This window comes from Adiantum capillus-veneris, chromosome 30, assembly GCF_014529385.1.
Source record: "Adiantum capillus-veneris isolate H3 chromosome 30, ASM1452938v2, whole genome shotgun sequence".
NCBI lineage: Eukaryota > Viridiplantae > Streptophyta > Polypodiopsida > Polypodiales > Pteridaceae > Adiantum > Adiantum capillus-veneris.
Window position 1 is genome coordinate 89,346,664 of NC_140960.1, and position 20,409 is coordinate 89,367,072.

Sequence of the window (20,409 nt, forward strand, 5' to 3'; positions counted from 1 at the left end):
GGAGAAAAAGATGAAATATTGGAAGACCGAAATGGAAGGGTGGTGGAAAGAGAAGGCCAACCTCATCCAAATGGTCTTCAATGAAGGCTCGCAATGGAAGAAAGAGAAGGAAGACCTACGGGCTGAAGTCCAAGTGCTCCGGGAAGAGGTCTCAACCCTCAAACGAGAGCTTGCGGAAGCTAGAGTGGGGAGAGACTAGAGGAGGGAGAAATCCAGCCCTCTGTGATAAACGAATTTAATGACATCAAAGAACAAGTGCGAAAAATCAAGGAGGAAGAGAAGCAACGACATCATCATGGGTAGATGAAGCCGAAAAGTGGATAGAACTCGCCAAGAAAGCGTAGGGGAAAGAACCAACAGCCATTCCCACTCCCACAATCATTAACATGACCCTAGAGGAAGAGCAAAGAAGGAAGACTAGAGCTTTGCATGTACATGTAACCGGCCTAAAAGACCGTGATAATGTGGAAGGAGAGGTCAAAGACCTCCTACATATGATAGGTGGTGAGGCCACACACACTAAGCATGGAGAGTGGGGAAGAAAAGAGAAGGGGAAGAAGGGAAGGGGGAGACTTCAAAGGAGAGAGCATTGATCCTTCGTTTCCCCTCCATGGAAGCGAAGAAAGACTTCTTGAAGAAGCGTCCTACACTAAAGAAAACGGGGATATTCCTTGGGGATGACCTCACACTCTCACAGATTGCTCATATGAAAGAAGTCATGCCAGAGATAAGGACCGCCAAAGAGAAAGGAAAGGTGGCATTTTATAGAGATGGGAGAGTGGTCATTATGGAGAAGCGCTCCGCATGACGACACGAGACATATGGGACCACATTCAAACTTGCTACCTGGAACTGTAATGGGTCTCTACGTCTTGATGTGGGTGCTTTTGAGGACATTTTCACCAAGAGGGACATCATCTTCTACTCAGAGACGCATCAGGCCCCTGGACAGTCTATGCCACCACGGGTTAGCGGATACAGATGGGAGACAGCTTGCAGAAAGGAGACTCGATCAGAGCACAGAGGACGGGGCTCAAGGGGAGTGGCAGTTTTATTCAGGGAGAAGTTGCAGCCATAGATACATATTGCCCACAGAGATGAGGAGGCTAGGTACATGTGGGTGAGATTGCGAGTTGAGACAGGCAGATACCTATACATTGCTATATGCTACTTTCCTCCTAGTACATCTGTCTATGCACCACCTAGAGGACAGGAGTCCCCCTTTGCTATTTTGGATGATGACATATGGGAGTTTTCTAGAGATGGTTACATTATCATCCTGGGTGACTTCAATGCTAGGACTGCTCAGCAGCAGATGGTAAATTATGATACTTCAAAGGAGATGTTGAGGGAGCTTGATATTGCAGAGATGGGCCTATCTAGGCTATCACAGGATGTGGAGCGTACTGAGTATGGACGACACTTGATAGACATGGGGTCTGCACATGGATTGTCTATTTTGAATGGCCTACATAGGTTTCCAGTTGCAGGCGGTTTTATGTGCTTCCCTCACAGACATGGAGCTAGTACAGTGGATTATGTCATGGCACACCACCCTAGCTTTATCTCTAGTACCCAGGACCTCACAGTTGGACCCAGACTTGTTGGCGTAGCAGTGGATCACGCCCTTCTGTTGATGACCATCTCTTTCCAATTCAGTGTAGCACACAGGCCACGAGTAGCAGCTCCCACCCGCTTTACTTTTACTCGAGAGACGAACTGTCTACATTGATGGGATATACAGACGCTTGTGCATTGAGGAGCCAGGGTGACCTCTGGAGGAGCTCACTTCTATACTGACACAGACATCGCATGATGTAGCAGCAGAGGCATACCCACACACACAGCCTCAGCAGAGACGACGTTCTAGGAGCATGCCCCAGAACAGCTGGTATGAAGAAGAGTGCCGCGAGACGAGAGCCGAACTCCAACGAGAGGTACTTTTGGGAGACCTCACTCATAGACAATAATAGGTTCCCTTCCGACGCCTAGTGTGGCGGTGAAGAGGGCATTTCTGGCACGATTAGAGCAAGATCTATTCTTGAGTCAGGACCCAAGAGAGACATGGAGACTCTTCCATGAGCACTCCACTCCTCTTGCCATCAATTCTACAGAGGCCTGGGGCGAATATGCATCATCCTTGTGCACAGTGCCTGAACAGCCACCTCTTCCCGAACCCCCTAAGTCATGCCCACACACACGTGCTTTTTTCATCGTTGAGATGGTGAAGAAGGCCATTGATGCAACATTGGGTGGATTAGCTGGGATGTGTTCACAGATTCAATTTCAAGAGCCTCGGACGAAGCTCTGACTTTTTGACACTCTAGTGGCTTTTGTATTGTTATACGAAATCAAATATGGGGGCCTTCCGTAGACCACCACAGGAGGAAAGGTCAGACTGATGGATGGGGAGGTATAGAGAAGCCTTTGGTCTCTATGATTGCACGGCTTACTCCCGGGTAATCCACAACTTCTCTCTTTCGATGAGTAGGAAGGTGGTCCGAGCACGGATGAACATAACGGTTGAGGCACTTACCATATCAGTCTCCTTTATACACCATTTGTGGGACCCTCCCACAGACATATATGCCCGCTTAGCACTTGAGTCCTCTAGAAAATTAGCTTTGCAAGGAGACACGACATGCTGGTATGGAGAGATGACATCATGGTTTGAGCTACATGGATTCAGCATGGACATACTACCCCCATTCCAATACTCACTGGATGCACCCTCTCTGACTCTTACACAGTCCGAGATCACGAGGCTCATTCGCCAAGACATGACTCAGCTGGATGCCAAGAGAACTTGGATTCAACCGACACAGGAGTTGGGCACGAAGATGGATTTCTATAGGGAGCATCTTCTCCAGCTCACTGAAGATGGTTTTGTGGTAAGGCCCAGATACATGGACACCCACTTATCTCACGGGATACGGTGTGCTATTGGCCAAATACGCACATCTTCACACCAACTTCAGGTGGAGACTGGCAGAAACATCGGAGTGTCAGCAGAGGCCAGAACATATCCCCTATGTCATACGTAGGCTGAGACAGAGTTGCACTATGTATGCCATTGCCCAGTTTACTACGAGATACGAGGTCGCTTCCATTGCTTGTACGGAGAGGGTTTTGGACCGCTTTCCAGAGTCATGGGGTATGAGGACCAGAGATGTTTGGGATTGTTCTTGTTGGAGCTACGAGGACACAGAGAGAGCTTGTTGAGAAGAGAGGCTAGCAGTCTCAGAGACGGATCACAGACTTCTTCTCTAAAGCGGATATTGTGTAGCCAGAGGTGTACCGACCATAGCAGAGCTCATACTCTCCTCACACCAAGAGACACACTGATCGACCAGGCGACTGAGCTCGCGAGATCAAGCGCCCACGGCTCAGAACTACACAGCATTGGCGGGGACTACATCAGCAGATTCGGGTCACCTTGGCCCGATATGCACGACGCCCGGTCAGACTACTGACCATGAAGGAGATTGATGAGATCCGCCAGGGACCGATGATGGACTTCCTGTGATCCTGGTGAGGATTGAATATCGTGCTCACTCTTGTAGCTGCCCTTGTATCACTACTGTCTCAGCCCTGTATCAGCCTTTGTATCAGATATTTTATGAGTCTCTCTCCTCCCCCCCAACTTACCATCTAGTAGGTAGGGATTTTTGATATTTTTTTCAGCACCCCACTTTTTATCTTTTGTACCCACATATTGTACTAGATTCCACCATGTTGTAACTTTGTGGTCTCATAGGTCATTTTGGCCTTCTGAAGCCGTTAATATAGCATTTCATTTCATTGCATTTCATCATCCATCCCCCTCTCTCTCTCTCTCTCTCTCTCTCTCTCTCTCTCTCTCTCTCTCTCTCTCTCTCTTCATGGCGAGCTGGTGAACATCGTGAGTTGATGAACTCCGTAACATCGCGAGCTGCTGGATGTTGTCCTCTACAACTTGTCGCGCTACAACCCTAATGCAAATGCTTCGACTACCTACTACACAAGGGACAAGCAGAGCAGCAGCGAGAAGGCCAGTGCAGAGCAACGCGGCAATACCACAGGGGTCTGAGGATGGACCAATCAGCTGACCTAGGAGATGACGATATCTATGAAACCCTGCCTAAATTGAAAAGCAACATTTAGGCGGAGAATTCAAGAGAGAAGAATATCACCATGTTCAGTGAGAGCAGAAAACTTTCTAGAGTCAAAGATGACTTAATGTTTGAAAACGTACAAGTGATGATTAAGGCGGAGCTGAGCCTTTTGAGGGGTGAGATTGACAATGTAAGGTGCAGCGGAATGAATCTTGAAACTTTGCTCAACATGAGTGCTCAGAACTGTGCTCAAGGTTCCTTTTGTTCTAATGGAAGGGAGAGCCTTCCGCCTTTAATGAGAGAGTGCAATGATCACGAACAAAGTGAGTGGACACTGTGCGTGCAAGTGTATGAGACTGAGAGATAGAGAGAGAAGAGAGATACGACACCAGAGACATTGTAAAACCCTCCTCCGAAGGCCCCACTCTCGTCGGCGAGAGTGGTCTATACTATTGATTGCACAATCTGGTACAAACTGAATGCATGTGACTGATGCAAGTCTAGGCTAAGTCGGCGATGACGACGGTGATGGCGAGACCGACCTAAGCGCTGAAATCTGCAATCTTTTATCTGATGTCCAAAAACGCTATGGGCTGAAATCTGCTACAAATCCAAAAACGCTGGTTTCGGGGCTGATTCTGCTGATCTTTGTCGCTGAAATTCTGCAGGTCTTAGGGCTGAAAACTGATGTTCTTTAGGGCTGAAACTGCAGGTCTTTTAGGGCTGAATCTGCTGGTCTTCATTGCTGAAAATCGCCATGGATAATGGTGCGAATTTGGAAACGCTAGGTTGGGAAAAACGCTAGGTTTGCTGAAGCTTTTGCTGGCGATGATCTTCTTGCTGAGGAAACGCTATGCTGATGCTAATGAGGGCGATGACCATCTGATGCAAAAACGCTAGGGAAGATGTCTTTTGCTTGGAGGAGATACCGCCACCAAGGTCTTGCTGAGAAGTTGAGCACTGGTGCTCCTGCTGCCTCCTCTGCCAGAAAGTGCTAACTCTGTTTTGCTTATATACAAACTTACTCAATTTGCCCTACCTACTTTCCAACAAAATTCACTTAAAAATAATAAGTGAAAAATGTCAAAAATAGGTAAAATAGGCTAAATGCACTGGAAATTCCCCTAAAGGATTCTGATGGATTCTGATGGGAATGATCATGCTGTGTGCAACCAGAGGATATGCATCTACACTCAGTGATTGGGCATGCATGGTCCACAAATAGACTCACAAAAGTGCCAGATCACTTCTAAATCTAGATTGACTGGACTGACTGAACCCTTGCTATGTTGTAGCTTGTCCACGGACACATAGGGTTGGATGTGTCACGTGACAGACAAAGATGTGTATGCAAATGAAGAGACTTACAAAAAAGCTATGTATGCAGATATGAGCAAAGAGTTGGACAAAGAGATGCTTGGTAATCGTGACAAGATGTACACATCATTGACGGTCAAAATGCAGACTATAGTGCGTGCAGACGGAATGTAATGGAATGTGTGATGCGAAAAAGATTAGAGGATGCACTTGTTGCTTTTGAATCCTGGAAAGCCAAAATGGAAGAACGCGGGAATGAAAAGGATGCACTAATCAAAGCACTTGAGGGAGAACTTACAGCTTGTAAAAATACCCCTGCAAAGGAGGAAGGAAATCAACCCTCAATGATAAAGGAGCTTGAAAGCATTAAGGAGCACGTGAAAACTCTACGTGAAGAGGAAGAGCAGAAGGCACGAACAACCTCTTCATCGGCGCAGCACCTATTCAAAACACAAGAGAAGGGAGTTGATAAAGTTGAAAAGTGGATCGAGGACGCAAAGAAAGGAAAAGGTAAGATGCATGAGGCCACACCAACATCCACTATCATCAATATGACAATTGAGAAGGAGCAAAAGAGGAAGACTAGAGCCCTTCATTTGCATGTTACACGTCTCAAAGACACTGAAAAAATAGAAGAGGAAGTGAAAGAACTCTTGAAGCGCATGGGCCTTTCTGAAACCACACACACAACAGCTTGGAGAGTGGGAAAGAAGGGAGGTGATGAGAAAGGAAGTTCCAAGGAAAGAGCACTCATTATACGTTTCCCTACATTAGGAGCTAGGAAGGAATTCTTGAAGAAGAGACCAACACTCAAGCAAACTGGGATATTTTTCGGTGATGACCTCACTCTAACACAAGTAGCACACATGCAAGAGCTGATGCCAAAGATCAAGGCAACAAGGGAGAAAGGGAAAATTGATTTCTACAGGGAAGGGAGAGTAGTGATTTTGGAAAGACGCAACGCATGACGGTGCGAGACCTATGAGACCAACCTTAAAATGGCAGCATGGAAGTGTAATAAATTGATGAAGCTAGATGTAGGCGGATTTGAGAATAGTTTCAAGGGAAGAGACATTATTTTTTACTTGAAGACGCATCAGACTCTTGGTGGCACATTACCTAGAGTGACGGGATCCCAGTGGGAGACTAATTGTAGACACGATGTGAGATCAACGCATAGAGGACGTGGGTCAAGAGGTGTGGCAGTCCTATTCAACGAGGAGCTTCAGCCGCTGATGAGTAGGCCAAATATATGTGGGTCAAAGTGAGAGCAGAGACAAGGAGGCCACTACATGCAATATGCTATTTTCCCCCCAGCAAATCTCATTATGCATCGCCCAAGGGGCAATCACCCTACATGATATTGGATGAGGACATATGGGAGTTCTCTAGGGATGGAGATGTCATTCTTCTAGGAGACTTTAATGCCACGACGTGCCAATCTCAAACAGCCTTATATGATACCTCACAAGAAATGTTGAGAGAGCCGGATGTCAATGATATGGGACTGGCCAGGTGTTCGCACGATGAGGAGCACAATGGATCTGGGGGATATCTAATAGACATGGGGATTGCACATGGACTGGCCATCTTTAATGGCCTCCAGAGATTTCCAGCATCGAGTGGGTTCACTTGTTTTCCTCATAGACATGGGGCTAGCACAGTGGATTATGTTTTGGCTCAACCCAGTTTTATACCCTCTTTCAAGACTTTACAATCGCTATCGAAGCAGTAGTAGATCATGCCCTCCTCACGTTTACCGTCTCACTCCAGTTCAACATAGCTCGATTGGCACAGACATCTACGCATACCCGATACACTTTTACTTCAAAGACCAATTCAATCTACATAGATGGTATGTACAAACGCTTATGCACAGAGGATCCGGGGAGACCTCTAGAGGAGCTCACTTATATTTGACAGAGACACAACAGGATGCAGCAGCAAAGGCATATCCACACACTGAGCCGGGACAGCGACGACGTTTTGGAAGCGGGAGCATACCCCAAAATAGCTGGTATGATGAGGAGTGCAGAGAGACAAGAGCCTCACTTCAGAGGGAGGTACTTCTAGGAGTCGTCACTCAGAGATAGTTACATATTGCTTCTTGGCGTTTGGTGCGACCAAAAAACATGGCATTTCTAGCTTGATTAGAGCAAGATTTATACCAGTTGTTTTTGGGCCAAGATTCAAGCGAGGCATGACAACTCTTTGATGGGCATTCTCCCCCACCAATCATCACTTCTACGGAGGTATGGGGTCAGTATGCATCATCTCTCTACACAATCTCGGGGCAACCACCTCAACCTCATCCGCCAGAGCCATGCCCACACACATTTGCTTTCTTTACCTCCAAGATGGTAAAGAAGGCCATTGACAGGATAAAGACAAGGAGAGCGTATGACCATGATTTATACATGCCAGAGGTCTGCTTGCAGAGCTTCTAGCCGTGATGTTCAACCATGCCATGTGCGAGGGCCTACTTGATATTTGGAGTTTGTCCACTATCGTACCTATCTTCAAGTCACGGGACCCTATGGAGCCTGGGAACTACCGCACTATCATGATTGGACACACATTGGCACGGAGCAACAATTGAGTAGATGGGTAGAGAGAGGGTGTGCGCCGTGCGAGCAACAAGAAAGGCGGGTTTCATGAGAAGTTTCTCTATTCTTGATCCTATTTTGACACTCAGAGCCATTATTGAGGAGGGAAGATCACATGGGAGACGGCTCTATTATTGCTTTGTGGGTTTCCGCAAAGCCTTCGATACAGTGCCAGAGCTAGATTGATGCGCACACTGCAAGAGATGGGGGTACCTACAGAGTTGATTTGGGGGATCGTGGCTCTATATAGGTCAGTAGTGGGACATGTACACACTCCAGAGGGGGTTTCTAATTTGGTTCACTCCACTATCAAGGTGAAACACGGCTGCCCGCTATCTCCTACACTATTTGGCATGTATGTGGATGAGGTTTCTGACTATATTAGGAGGGACGGTGATAGAGGAGCACAGTTGGCAAGGACATGGATCCCACTGTTGTTATTGACACTCTAGTGGTTTCAGCCTTGCTTTACGGAGTTCATATTTGGGGACCCTCAGTGGACCACAGTGGCAAATCTGGTAGCACTGATGGATGGTGATGTATGGAGAGGCCTTTAGTCTCTATGATCTCCCGAATGATTCGGGCTAAGGCCTCAATGCCACATGAGATTATTCGAGCCGAGCTAGCTGCCCCCCTCCCGTGGTCGAGGCACTTACTAAAACAGTATCCTTCATGCATAGTTTATGGGACCTACCCATAGACAGATATGCTCGGCTAGCCCTTGAGCCATCCCGACAGCTAGCGCTACAGGGGGATACAGCTAGTTGGTATGGGCAGATGACATCATGGTTCCAGTCACATGGTTTCAGCATGGATAGACTACCTCCGTTCCAGTACTCCTTGGATGCACCCTCCCTATCTCTCACACGGACAGAGATCACTAGACTACTACGTCAGAATTTGATTCAGCTAGACTCCAGGGGCACATGGATACAGCCGACACAAGAGATGGGCACGAAGATGGTTTTCTATAGAGAACATCTTCTCCAACTAACAGAGGATGGATATGTGATCAGACCAGCCTATATGGACAATCATTTATCCCATGGGATACGATGTGCTATTGGTCACATGTGCACATCATCACATCAGTTAGAGATTGAGATTGGCAGTTTTAGGATAGTACCAGCAGAGGCCAGGATTTGACAGTTGTGTCATATAGAGCCAGAGACAGAGTTACATCACATTTGTCATTGTCCGGTATACTATGAGATACGAGGCTGCTTTCATTGTCTATTCAGAGAGGGCTTTGGACCGTTGGCTAGTCATGAGATATCAGAATCAAAAATGCCTCGGGTTGTTTTTCTTAGAGCTGCGTAGACACAGGGAGAGTCTCTTGAGGAGATCGGGCAGTGGGAGACATTCACAAAGGGAGATCAGCGACTTCTTTAGAGCAGGGACTCGGCAGTCAGATGAGCAAGCCTCACAACAGACTTCAGATCCCACCTATACCAGAGGTATATAAGTTGACCGAGCCATTAAGCTCGGGAGAGCAAGACGCCCACGTCTACGAGGGCGACCACGACATCGACAAAGGCTCCATCAGAGGATCAGGACTATTCTAGCACGACATGGGAGAGGAAGTTGACTTCGTTTTCTCGGTCAACAGGATTATGTTGTTCCTCAAACTGCTCTGCCTTGCCATTGTCATCGCTAGTCTCATCCTGTTCCTATTCCTACTATTCCTCGTCCCCAACCTCTTCCTTTGCTTTCTCTCCACATACTCTCCTCTGAATCATGATGACCAGGAGGCACTGCTTCATGGTGGTCAATTGTTACAGATCTTCTTCCTCGGAGAAGAATCGTTGGTGCTCTGTACCATTGAAAACCGCATGTCACCTGATAAGACGGTAAAAACAGTGGCACAACACCAAAACTGACAAAAATAGCAATCTGAATTGAAAAAGAGCACTTGGGACAAGAGACAGTGGGGTGGAATCCCCTACTCACTGATATTGGCCCATCCAACTGGCACCCCTTGCGGTACTTTTTACATAAATCAAGCTATCGGTTACAACCACTCATATGAGCCCACTCACAATGATCTGAGTGCTGGTGGTACCCTAGCCTCTAATTTATAGGCACCTAGCACCTAGAAGCAACTCACTTATCTCTTGTTTTCACATAGTGGCCAAGGGCACCTAAAAATTACCTGCTTTGGAGGACTGAGGCCCATAAGGCATCTCTTATCAAAATAAGCCACATCAGCAAATCCGTATTTTCAGCCATATTAAATCCCGTGAGTCAAGCTGCGATTTGCGGCCCGTTCTGCACAGTGTTAGGCATCAGGATTCTGCTATCGGTCAGCTCTGCTCCTCTTCTATTGTGTAGTCATGGCACGCCACCATTCTGTGACAAAGGCTGAACCTGATACCGATATAACCAGCCAGCACCACATCAACGGAAATCAATGATACAAACTTGGAATAACTATAATTGAACCGATAACGCTTCACACTTTGACACATGAGCATGGTGCCGTGATACAAACTTGAAATAACTGAGACTAAGCGAAGAAAACTTTACACTTTGACACTTGAGTCGACACGTCAAAGGAGTAGTTCCCCTTAAGAGATTATTGGCCACCAAGTTTGGCGCCCCTGGCGGTGTTTCTTTATTGTTAGTCAACAAAGTTACGACTGTTGGGATAGCCCAGTCACCACTCCCACAATCGCAGTAAAAAGTATCTTTCGTTTAAACTAGCCCCAAAAGCCAGGAATAATTCAATAACAGCCCTTAAAAGCTTGCAATAAAATCTACCACGTTTGCCTGCTTTGTACAGTCAATACAACCCAGCAATTCACTGAGGATATTGCAGTGCGTTTTACAGCACAATTCCAGGTTGCTGCGACCAGTTATGGGCCCCTCTCTCTGGTTCTGCTCTCTTAGTCCCTTTGCTCCCGGTCTGTGGCTATGCCACATCAGCAGCCTCTCACACCTTGCAAATGAAAGACTATAGAGGGAGAAAATTCCACAATGCTTTTCAGCTATAGGCACCCCAACACCACTGCAAAAAAGGCACCACCAGTTACAAGCTGCGACCTAAGAATGTCTGATTCTCCGACCACCAACACGACCCAAGCCATATAACAGTGACAGCTCTGAGCAAGGATAGAAGTAAAGCAGCTACCAAAGAGTGCAACCAAGGCAAACCCGCAGCAACAGCCACTCCTTGGAAGAAGAACCACTTCCCATGCACCTCGAATAAACTAGGGAGGAAATCACATATCAATGCAATTCACGTGATCAGCCAAAACAGTAGGGGAGAAGCTCAACACAGAAGGTAGAAAGTTTGCAAAATAATGAGAGCTCCACCAGAAAGGAAGAAACTACAGGCAAACTCAGGGGGGAGGCCACTAGCCCAACCCAGGAACAAGAAAACATCAAAGTAGTCAAGAGCAGACTGTAACCCAAAGACACTGTCTGCATCTGAAATCTGCCTAGGACGCTGGGCTACAGCTGACACCAGTTACAACTCAGGAGAGTCTCACCTCCACAAATCCCAATGTATCGCTTATCACAAATAGAGAAGTCACTGCATGGGAACATGGGGAAATCAAACATGTTATCATAGACAGTTGCATCATTTAGTGTAAGAAACTATAGTACGGGAAGCTAATTTTCCAACAGCTACCCTATCCCTAGTTCAAGGAATCAATCAAGTATTACGTTCCTCCCAATGTACTTATGGAGTCCAAACCATATCTGAAGTAACAGGACTTCAATGATAGATAGTTATACTGCCTCAAAAACATCTGTTTTGTTTGTCCTTTCTTTGCTCTACTCTGACCCTCTACCACACCTCACCCGCCCCCTTCCCCTTTTTTCTTCCTTTCACATATTTAAACTTAAAAGAGTTTACACAGAATAAAATTGTCACTTTGGTCCCAAAAACAAATCTGAGGGTGTGCAAACCTGGCAGACCACCTACAGTTTCTGAACAAACCCGAGTCAAAAATACATGATCAATCTGTGCCCCAAATACGATAGAAGCAGATCAGCCTTCGGAAATCATACGTTATTGCCAAAGGGTTGTAGAGACTAGGCATACACACCTTGGAAAGCTTGAATTTATGCTCCATACAGAAGCGATGCAAGCCCTGTGAACATTTAACGATAAGGTAGTGTAAGTACAAGCTGTCCAGCAACAAGTTCTGACATTGATCATTGTAGAGCTACTTCATGATTGCCTATTGACTCTTACCAAAATCACGTTTGATATGTAAATTTGCTCATACCTCTCCTACATTAAATATAAATCGTCGGCGATCAAAGAATAAAAGCACTGTTGGTACTGTATCTCCAGTGTCAAATCCAGTACCAAAAATCTGGAATCACATTCGACATGGTTCGTCAGCTCATGGAAACCAAACAAGATGTGCATGTACACCCAGTTCTCTGCCAGAAAAAAGTTGCAAATAAACATTTGCAAGACACAATTTCCTCTACAAACTTAAGATATTTCCCTTCCAGACAAAAGCAAAAGCTGAAATTAGCTTCAAATTTATATCACTTTATTGAGACCTTCCTAAAAAACTCTCAGCATTAAAAGTTTAAAAACTTTGATTTGCCCCTACTTATACATACCCATCGACATACTGACACACGTGTTGGACTTACACCACTCTGCTGCTTCACAAGTCTAGGGCATGCATGTACGGCTAGTGTTCCACGCTGGCCACCCTTTGCATATGCATTTAGACTGCATCACTGTCCGGCCGCCCACTCCGGGCCGGCCACCCACTTTTGTCCGGGCGCCCTCATATATTTACATATATCATTTTTCTGTTGGGTCGTGGGGACTTTTATAACGCCTTGCCCTACCTCCCCTTGGGCACCTGTTTATGGGGGCAGGGGGGTACCCACTTCCATATCTCATCTCACAGAGATCATCTGGCATTGTATGGGTCTTTTGCTCATGGTAGTCATGAGGGGCTGATCACCCCTCTTCACCATATTTTGCGTTTGTGGTCTATTGTCTCTCTCTCTCTCTCTCTCTCTCTCTCTCTCTCTCTCTCTCTCTCTCTCTCTCTCTCTCTCTCTCTCTCTCTCTCAGATCCACCAACGACCGATGCTGGATCTCCTATGATCTGATACAAAGTCTGAGTAACAAGATGACAAAATGACAAAATGACATTGTAACTTTCTGGTCTCATAGGTCACTTTGGCCTTTTGAAGACGTTAATATAACATTTCATTTCATTTTCATTCTCTCTCTCTCTCTCTCTCTCTCTCTCTCTCTCTCTCTCTCTCTCTCTCTCTCTCTCTCTCTCTCTCTCTCTCTCTCTCTCACATGGTATTAGAGCTCAAGCTCTCCATGGTCCGGGCGCACCTTCCGCATCAGGTACTCCTCCCAAGAAGAAGATCAGCCAATGTTTTTGCAAGGAGAGGCGAGCATGCTCAACCTACAGCAGTGTTCCCTCGCGAAGAACCTCCGTTTTCAGCCCATCTGCGTTTTAGGCAACAGAAAACCCTAGCGTTTTTTGGAGGCTGCTTGCGTTTTTGCTCTCCCTTGGTGGCGATCACCTTCTGGCTGCCAGCGCTGGCCCTTTTGAGCACTTTCCTCGCCAGAAAACCCCTCCCTCCATCTGCGTTTCTTGGTCAGATACAGCTGCTGTTTTTGGGAGCATCTGCATTTTCAGGCAGCAGCTGCGTTTTTGGCAGGCTGCTTCGTTTTCAGCAGAGGAGGGGAACGCTTGGCCACACCCTCTACAAATCTTGCCTCCTACCCGGCTTAGCATCCGGTGCTTTGCCGGCGATAATCCTCTTTGTTTACCTCAGATTTTAGCCATATACACCTGCTGTTTTCTCTGTTTTCAGCCCACCCAGGGTTGTGACCATGATTCACCACCTCCCCAAACCCCCTGCACCGCTCCAGACCCTGCCGGGAGTGTACGAGCACGCTGAAAATCGCTGGACAGCAGCGTTTTCATCACCTCGCAGTCACGTTTTTGGGTGGACAGCAGCCACATGGCTTGTGTTTTTCACAGAGGATGAAGTTACCTCCTGCCAGGACACCATCCGGTAGTGGTCCATGCGGTCTCTCAGTGACTACTGCAGTACACCGTATCTTCGATGTCGGCTTGATCATCTACGAGCATACGATCCTTGGGAGATCCATTCATTCCAGCCATCATTTGGCGGTTGCGCACTCCAGAGGGGGTGGTGACTTGTGGTTTGCTATGGACACACCTATGCACTCATCAAAGGAGTTCAAACGAGATATAGCCATACTCATGGCATATGGGATTCCGACATTCCCAGAGAAGACACCACCATCTTGGGTGGAAAGACACTTACCACTTGACCTCGACACATCAAATCACTTGCTTACATAGGAGCATCTACATGGACTTAGGGAGAGGATCTTGGATCTCTTCTTGGACAGGTTCAATGCTTGGATCTACAGACTGGAGTGGGACTTCAATGCTTTGGACTCTCATGGAGAGTTTACCCACGAGATGCGGGAGATCAGGCATCCTGCGACTACATTCGGAGTCACCCGGAGCTTGGCTTGGATGGTAGTGCAATTGCTCTTCTACACTCCGGATCATTTGGATTGCTACCTTCAAAGCTGCTTACACTCACCCTCCGTAACCTTACAATAGACTTATCCCCCAAACTGGGCAGTAGGCCACTCCCAGCTCATTCACATTGAGAGCCACACCGAGATGTGGTTTGGTGGCGTTGATACCGATTCTGTTTTGGTTGACACTGGAGGATTGGAGGCAGGAGATACATGCAAGATGGCGCAGACAGATTGGTCTGGCCTTTCCTCTTCTTAGAGATTATTCACAACGCAGACAGCTCCATCTGGCTTCCCTTCTTCATACAAGATGATTACGATGCAGACAGCTTGGTCTGACCACACCTCTTCTCAGAGCCCTTCACAACGCAGATTGTTGAGTCTGGCTTTCCCCTCATCTTGGGTATCACCCTACCTACTGACATGACATCATATGGTGGTGATATGTACGGTCTACCGGTGACTGTTGTAGCTTACGGTAGCTTCTATAGTGCAAACTGTTTAGTCTGGCTTTCCTTGTTTTGGAGCTACATCTCGCCTTCCTGGAGTTGTACACAGCTTAGCCACCTGGCCACCTTGGGTTGCAGGTTCATGCATTGACAGGCTTCCGGTCATTCTCATGACGGTTCTTCGGCTTCCTCATTTTCTCCAGACAGCTTTGACTACAGACACCACATATCTTATTGGGCAAGACACTTGCAGGTCTATAGGAACTTCTTTTACGACAAGGAGTTGTTTTCACACTCAATTCGGGACCTTCATGCAGTATCTTCATGGAGGAATACAGCAGTTTGCTACACTACTTGTGACGGGAACTTACCACGGAGATTTCTCGACGGTTGGGATACCCCAGACAGCTGCTACACTCATGGAGTATCCTTCAATGGACATCGCAGCAGACATCTTCATCACTTGCCTTACATCTTCGGCTTTACACGGTTTGTTCAGCATCAGGTGCTGAGAGGGGGCGTTCGACTTACACCACTCTGCTCCTTCACAGGTCTAGGGCATGCATGTACTAGTGTGTCTCCGAGCTGGCCACCCTTTGCATATGCATTTAGAATGCATCACTCCAAGCCGGCCGCCCACTTTTGTCCGAGAGTCCTCATATATTTCCATATATCATTTTTCTGCTGGGTCATGGGGATTTTTATCAGGCCTTGCCCTACCTCCCCTTGGGCACCTATTTATTGGGGCAGGGGGGTACCCACTTCCATATCTCATCTCCAAGAGATCATCTGCATTGTACGGGTCTTCTGCTCATGGTAGTCCACAAGCGCACTCTCACAACACGTATACAAAGATTTGTTAGCATCTTCCTCGTGAAAAGTAAGGTGGCACTTTATACGTGTGTGTGTGTGTGTAGCAAACATGTTAGCATCCCCTTAGCTCCATCTCCTACGTTGAGGCAATGTCTTAACACTTCGGAGATAGAGCTACTCACATTCATGATGTGACTCTGCCTTCACATATTAAGCAAGACTTGTCGATGCAGAGGACATTTAAAGGACATTATAAGACTGCTCAAACTTCCTTTGAACAACTTCTTCCTTGAAGCCGGCATCTTCCAAGAACAGTGTCATTGTTAAGAGTTTCAGATTCTTGTCCAATGGTGGCTCCAGTATCTCTCAAGAGCAGATTAGGGAGTGAGGGTTGTTTTGTGGTTGTTGTCACGATTGTGACGTATTCTTTGTCTTTGTATTACCTTCTTCACTTGACTCTTTTGCAAATACAAAGACGTACTAGATCAAAGACCCATGTTCTAGAAAGGATGTGTCTCTTCGCCCAAGAGTCAACACATGTTTGAGCGAAAAGCCATGCCTCTTTAGCGAATGGCTGCACCCTCACGCCGAAAGGTCACGACTCTACAACAGAAGGACACGACTATTGGCTTAGAGTCATGTCTCTTGACCTATGGTCATGTCTTTTCATCGTGTCTCTTCAGTTTCTACATAAGAACATCCTTGTAGCACATTTCAAGGAATGAACACACATTCAAACTTTGAGTCTCTTATCTTCTAGTTTCATTCTTAGTTTAGCTTTTATCTAAGTTCAATTATGAATAAACACACATAGTAAGAGTGTTCTTCACAGTGGTATCAAAGCAAACCTTTTTCCCCGGACCTGAACGTTGTGAGCCTCTCACCTTCGCCGCTACCCTCTCCCCCCTCTCCCGGAGTTGTATGGCAGCAGAAGAAAGGTGGTACACCCACGAATAATACAAGCATGAGGTAGCTTGAATTCGTTATGCTTAATACTTTACATATACATATAACAGACACGACAGTGATGTGTGTGTACGGCGTACCCAGAGAATTACGTTGCACCTCTTCATCAAAGGGTAGTACCCTTTCTTCAAACGCTGCTACGTTATCTACTTTGCATTAAGAACGTGCCTACACGACCTTTGTGATGCGCAGCAAGCCCAAACGTCATATACGCTGTCCAAAAACATTGCTTGTGTTTTTGCAATGCCACCACGTCAGCATGTTTTGCAACAATATAAAAAAGATTGCGTAAGAATAACAACCAGCGTGGCTACTCTTCCTAGGCAGCGTGGCTTGTCCCAAGCAACTACGCCAGCATGAGCATGGGCAGCTTACCTGCATTCCCTTGATTCTAACCCAACCTTGATGCTGCCATCAGCGTTACCGGGGAACGCCCCTACCAAGGTGGCTACTCTTCCTAGGCAGCATGACTTGTCCCAAGCAACTACGCCAGCATGAGCATGGGCAGCTTACCTGCATTCCCTTGATTCTAACCCAACCTTGATGCTGCCATCAGCATTATCGGGGAACGCCCCTACCAAGGCCTGGAACGTCGTTCCCGGCTACAGGTGCTCAGAACGACCCAGAACGGCAGGGCGTTCCGACAAACCATGCATCACCAGAACAGAACGTCCCGGAACGGCAGCAATGGTAAGAAAGCATAAAGGGGCAGATTTTGGGGGTGTGTGTTTTCTTATGAATTGCTCCCCCCTCAAACGTTTCCTTCACAAATGCAATGAGCCTCAAGGCTCTCTCTCTCTTCCTTGCTCTCAAGCTCTACGCTCGCGCTCGGGCCTCAAGCTCTCAAGCTCTCTCTTGGGCTTGCCCTCAACTTTCAAGGCTTCAAGCTCTCTCCCCCTTGGTCTCAACAAGTAAAGCCTCTCTCAAGCTCTCTATCTCAAGCATGCACTGTGTCTGTTGTGAATGTACTATGACCGCGCATCACCACACGATACAATCAAGCCATAATAAGGTGGAATAGTCTTCAAATCATGTTTTTTTGTGAGTATTAGAGTCAAAGGACTCTAATACTACTTGTATTCAAACACATAACGCTAAAAATTGCATTATTTGGGTGTTTTTTATGCCTCCCGTTCCGCGCCGTTCTCGTTGCGGACCCCTTGCCATTCTCTTGTTCTGCGGGGAGGCCCGTCATCGTTCCCGTTCCGCGTTCCGGGTAACTCTTGCAGCACGGCTTTAGTCATTGCAATTGAATCTTTCCTTACAAATGGACATACCTTCAAACACTACTTCGTCTCAGTCTACGACATCCCTTCAAGAGGATTTTACTGTTTTAGATAAACCGATGGAATACCTTGTAGATTTCCAACCAATGGTCATCACTCAACAGAAAACTCAAGTCAATTTACCAATAGTTTCACTTGATGCAAATAAAGATTCAATCTTTTCTTGGACAAAGCTCGAAGTTACAAATGACTTTGATAAAGGCACTAATCAAGTTCCAGATATGATCAGTTTTTAGTTTGGCCAAATAGTTATGTTCAATAACAATGCCATGACATGGGACTTAACAGCAAGAGCTTTGGATGCAGAAGCAAGCAGAAATACATTTTCCTTCTCACGGAGTTTCTACAACTACCCTTGGGTTTTATTTTAAATGGGAGGGAATGTCATGATTGTGACGTATTCTTTGTCTTTGTATTACCTTCTTCACTTGATCCTTTTGTATATACGAAGACATACCAGATCAGAGACCCCTGTTCTCGAAATGATGTCTCTTCGCCCAAGAGTCACACCTGAACGGCGAATAGCCATGCCTCTTCAGTGAATGGTTGCACACGACTCTACAATAGAACACGACTATTGGCGTAGAGTCATGTCTCTTGACCTATGGTCATGTCTTTTCATCGTCTCTTCAGTTTCTATATAAGAACACCCTTGTAATACATTTCAAGGAATGAACACACATTCACACTCTAAGTCTCTTGTCTTCTAGTTTCGTTCTTAGTTCAATTTTTATCTAAGTTCGATTTTTATCTAAGTTCAATTATGAATAAACACACATAGTAAGAGTGTTCTTCACAGTTGTGCCCGGCCGTAGCTGAGGTAGACGTACTTTCTCGGCAATGCATTCCATTGTGTTGCCCACCAGCAAGCTGGCATGAGGGTTTCTCGAGGTTAGAGTCTTTGCAATTTTCTTTCTAAAGCAAATTCAGTGACTTTCACATATTTATTAGCAATCTAGCATATTTTGAATTTTCCAAGTCGTGCCGTATTAGAAAATGATTAGGGCAAATTAATGAGTTCCTTATAAAAATGCTATGTATGCATGCATATATGAGGAAAGAGCCGGACAAAGAGATGCTACATAAGCGTGACGAGATGTACATGGCACTGAAAGGGGAGATGCACGCTATTGAGAGGACAGAAGTGTATTCCCTAGCATTTTCAGCAAGACTTCCCCAACGTTTTCAGCTAGACATCATCTTTCAGCAGCCCGTCATCAGCGTTTTCAGCCAAGGATCACTAGCATTTTCAGCCTCAGAATTGAGCCAGGAGATTCCAGCGTTTCCTGCCAGAACTCAGCTAAAGACAGCGATCAGTTTTCAGCCTCGTCGCTCAGCCAGATTCCAGCCCTCTGTTGCAGAGCAGGTAGCATTTTTGGTCAAGCTTAGCACTACAGCAGAATTCTCAGATTTCAGCCATTTATCGTCGTCGCCATCATCATCGACTTGGCCTTTCCTAGCATCGTAGCATCAAGTCCATTGCAACACCACTATACCAGATTTGTGCAATCTATAGCATAGACCTCTCTCGCCATCGAGAGAGGGGCCCTTGGAGGAGGGTTTGAGAACCGTCTGGTGTCCTATTCTTCTCTCTTTCTCTCAATCTTAGCACTTTCATTCACAGTAGCATTCACTTTGTGTTTGATCATTGCACTCTCTCTCTGAAGGAACGGAAGCCTCTCACTTTCGTAAGTAAAAGGAACCCTTGAGCACAGTTTGAAGCACTCATCTTGAGCAATATAAACATTCACTTCCACTGTGCCTTACATTGGTATCAGAGCTTTTCGGATTGTTCTGTATCACTCAAGGAAAGAACCACAGAAAAAAAAAAATTTGATTGTTGCGGTCGCACGTAACCCAAGTCCACTTGGGAGTGTCGATTCCTGATCGTGTTTTTGAAGAGTAGCAGGTAACCCAAGAAAGAAGGGCTTGTCCAGCCTCCCCTTGTTCCGCTTTTCACTCATTGAGAGCGAACCGTGTACTTAGCGGTCGGCCAATCGACGTGAGGTGGGAAAAAGCAACCTTGGTGTGAGCGCAAGGCCGCCAAGGGGTGTGCCCACAGGAAAGAGTCGAGCTCAGGTAAGAGAAAAGCCTTCTCAAACACCGATTGCAAGCTAAAGAACTCAAGAGCCTCAAGAACCCAAGAACCTCAAGAACCCAAGTTCCTCAAGAACTTAAGTACCCAAGATCTCAGTGTATGGTCATCACCCAAAGCGGACGGATACTTTGCGTGAAGGTGATGAGAGTGGAGTTGGAGGAGAAGAAGTTTCTACACCAGCAGGATTGTTCCCCGATCCTCCCCCATCTCCATCTACGCCACGGATTGCACCAAATCCTATGGAGGATTTGGTC

General features: G+C 46.4%; 1 protein-coding gene and 1 pseudogene across 2 annotated transcripts in view; one reads left to right on the forward strand and one right to left on the reverse strand.

The window, feature by feature from the left end:
• LOC147418374 (uncharacterized) overlaps positions 1-5,585 on the forward strand; it is a 36,427-nt pseudogene extending 30,842 nt beyond the window's left edge.
• The window catches only part of LOC147418373 (uncharacterized), a 114,923-nt gene that overhangs the window by 67,860 nt on the left and 26,654 nt on the right, over positions 1-20,409 (reverse strand). For both annotated transcript variants that reach the window (XM_086507275.1, XM_086507274.1), the window contains exons 2-4: positions 12,256-12,345; positions 12,073-12,117; positions 11,933-11,987 (exon numbers count right to left, since the gene is read on the reverse strand). In XM_086507275.1, the coding sequence (XP_086363401.1) occupies positions 11,933-11,987; positions 12,073-12,117; positions 12,256-12,345 (190 nt within the window). The remainder of the gene's footprint in view (positions 1-11,932; positions 11,988-12,072; positions 12,118-12,255; positions 12,346-20,409) is intronic.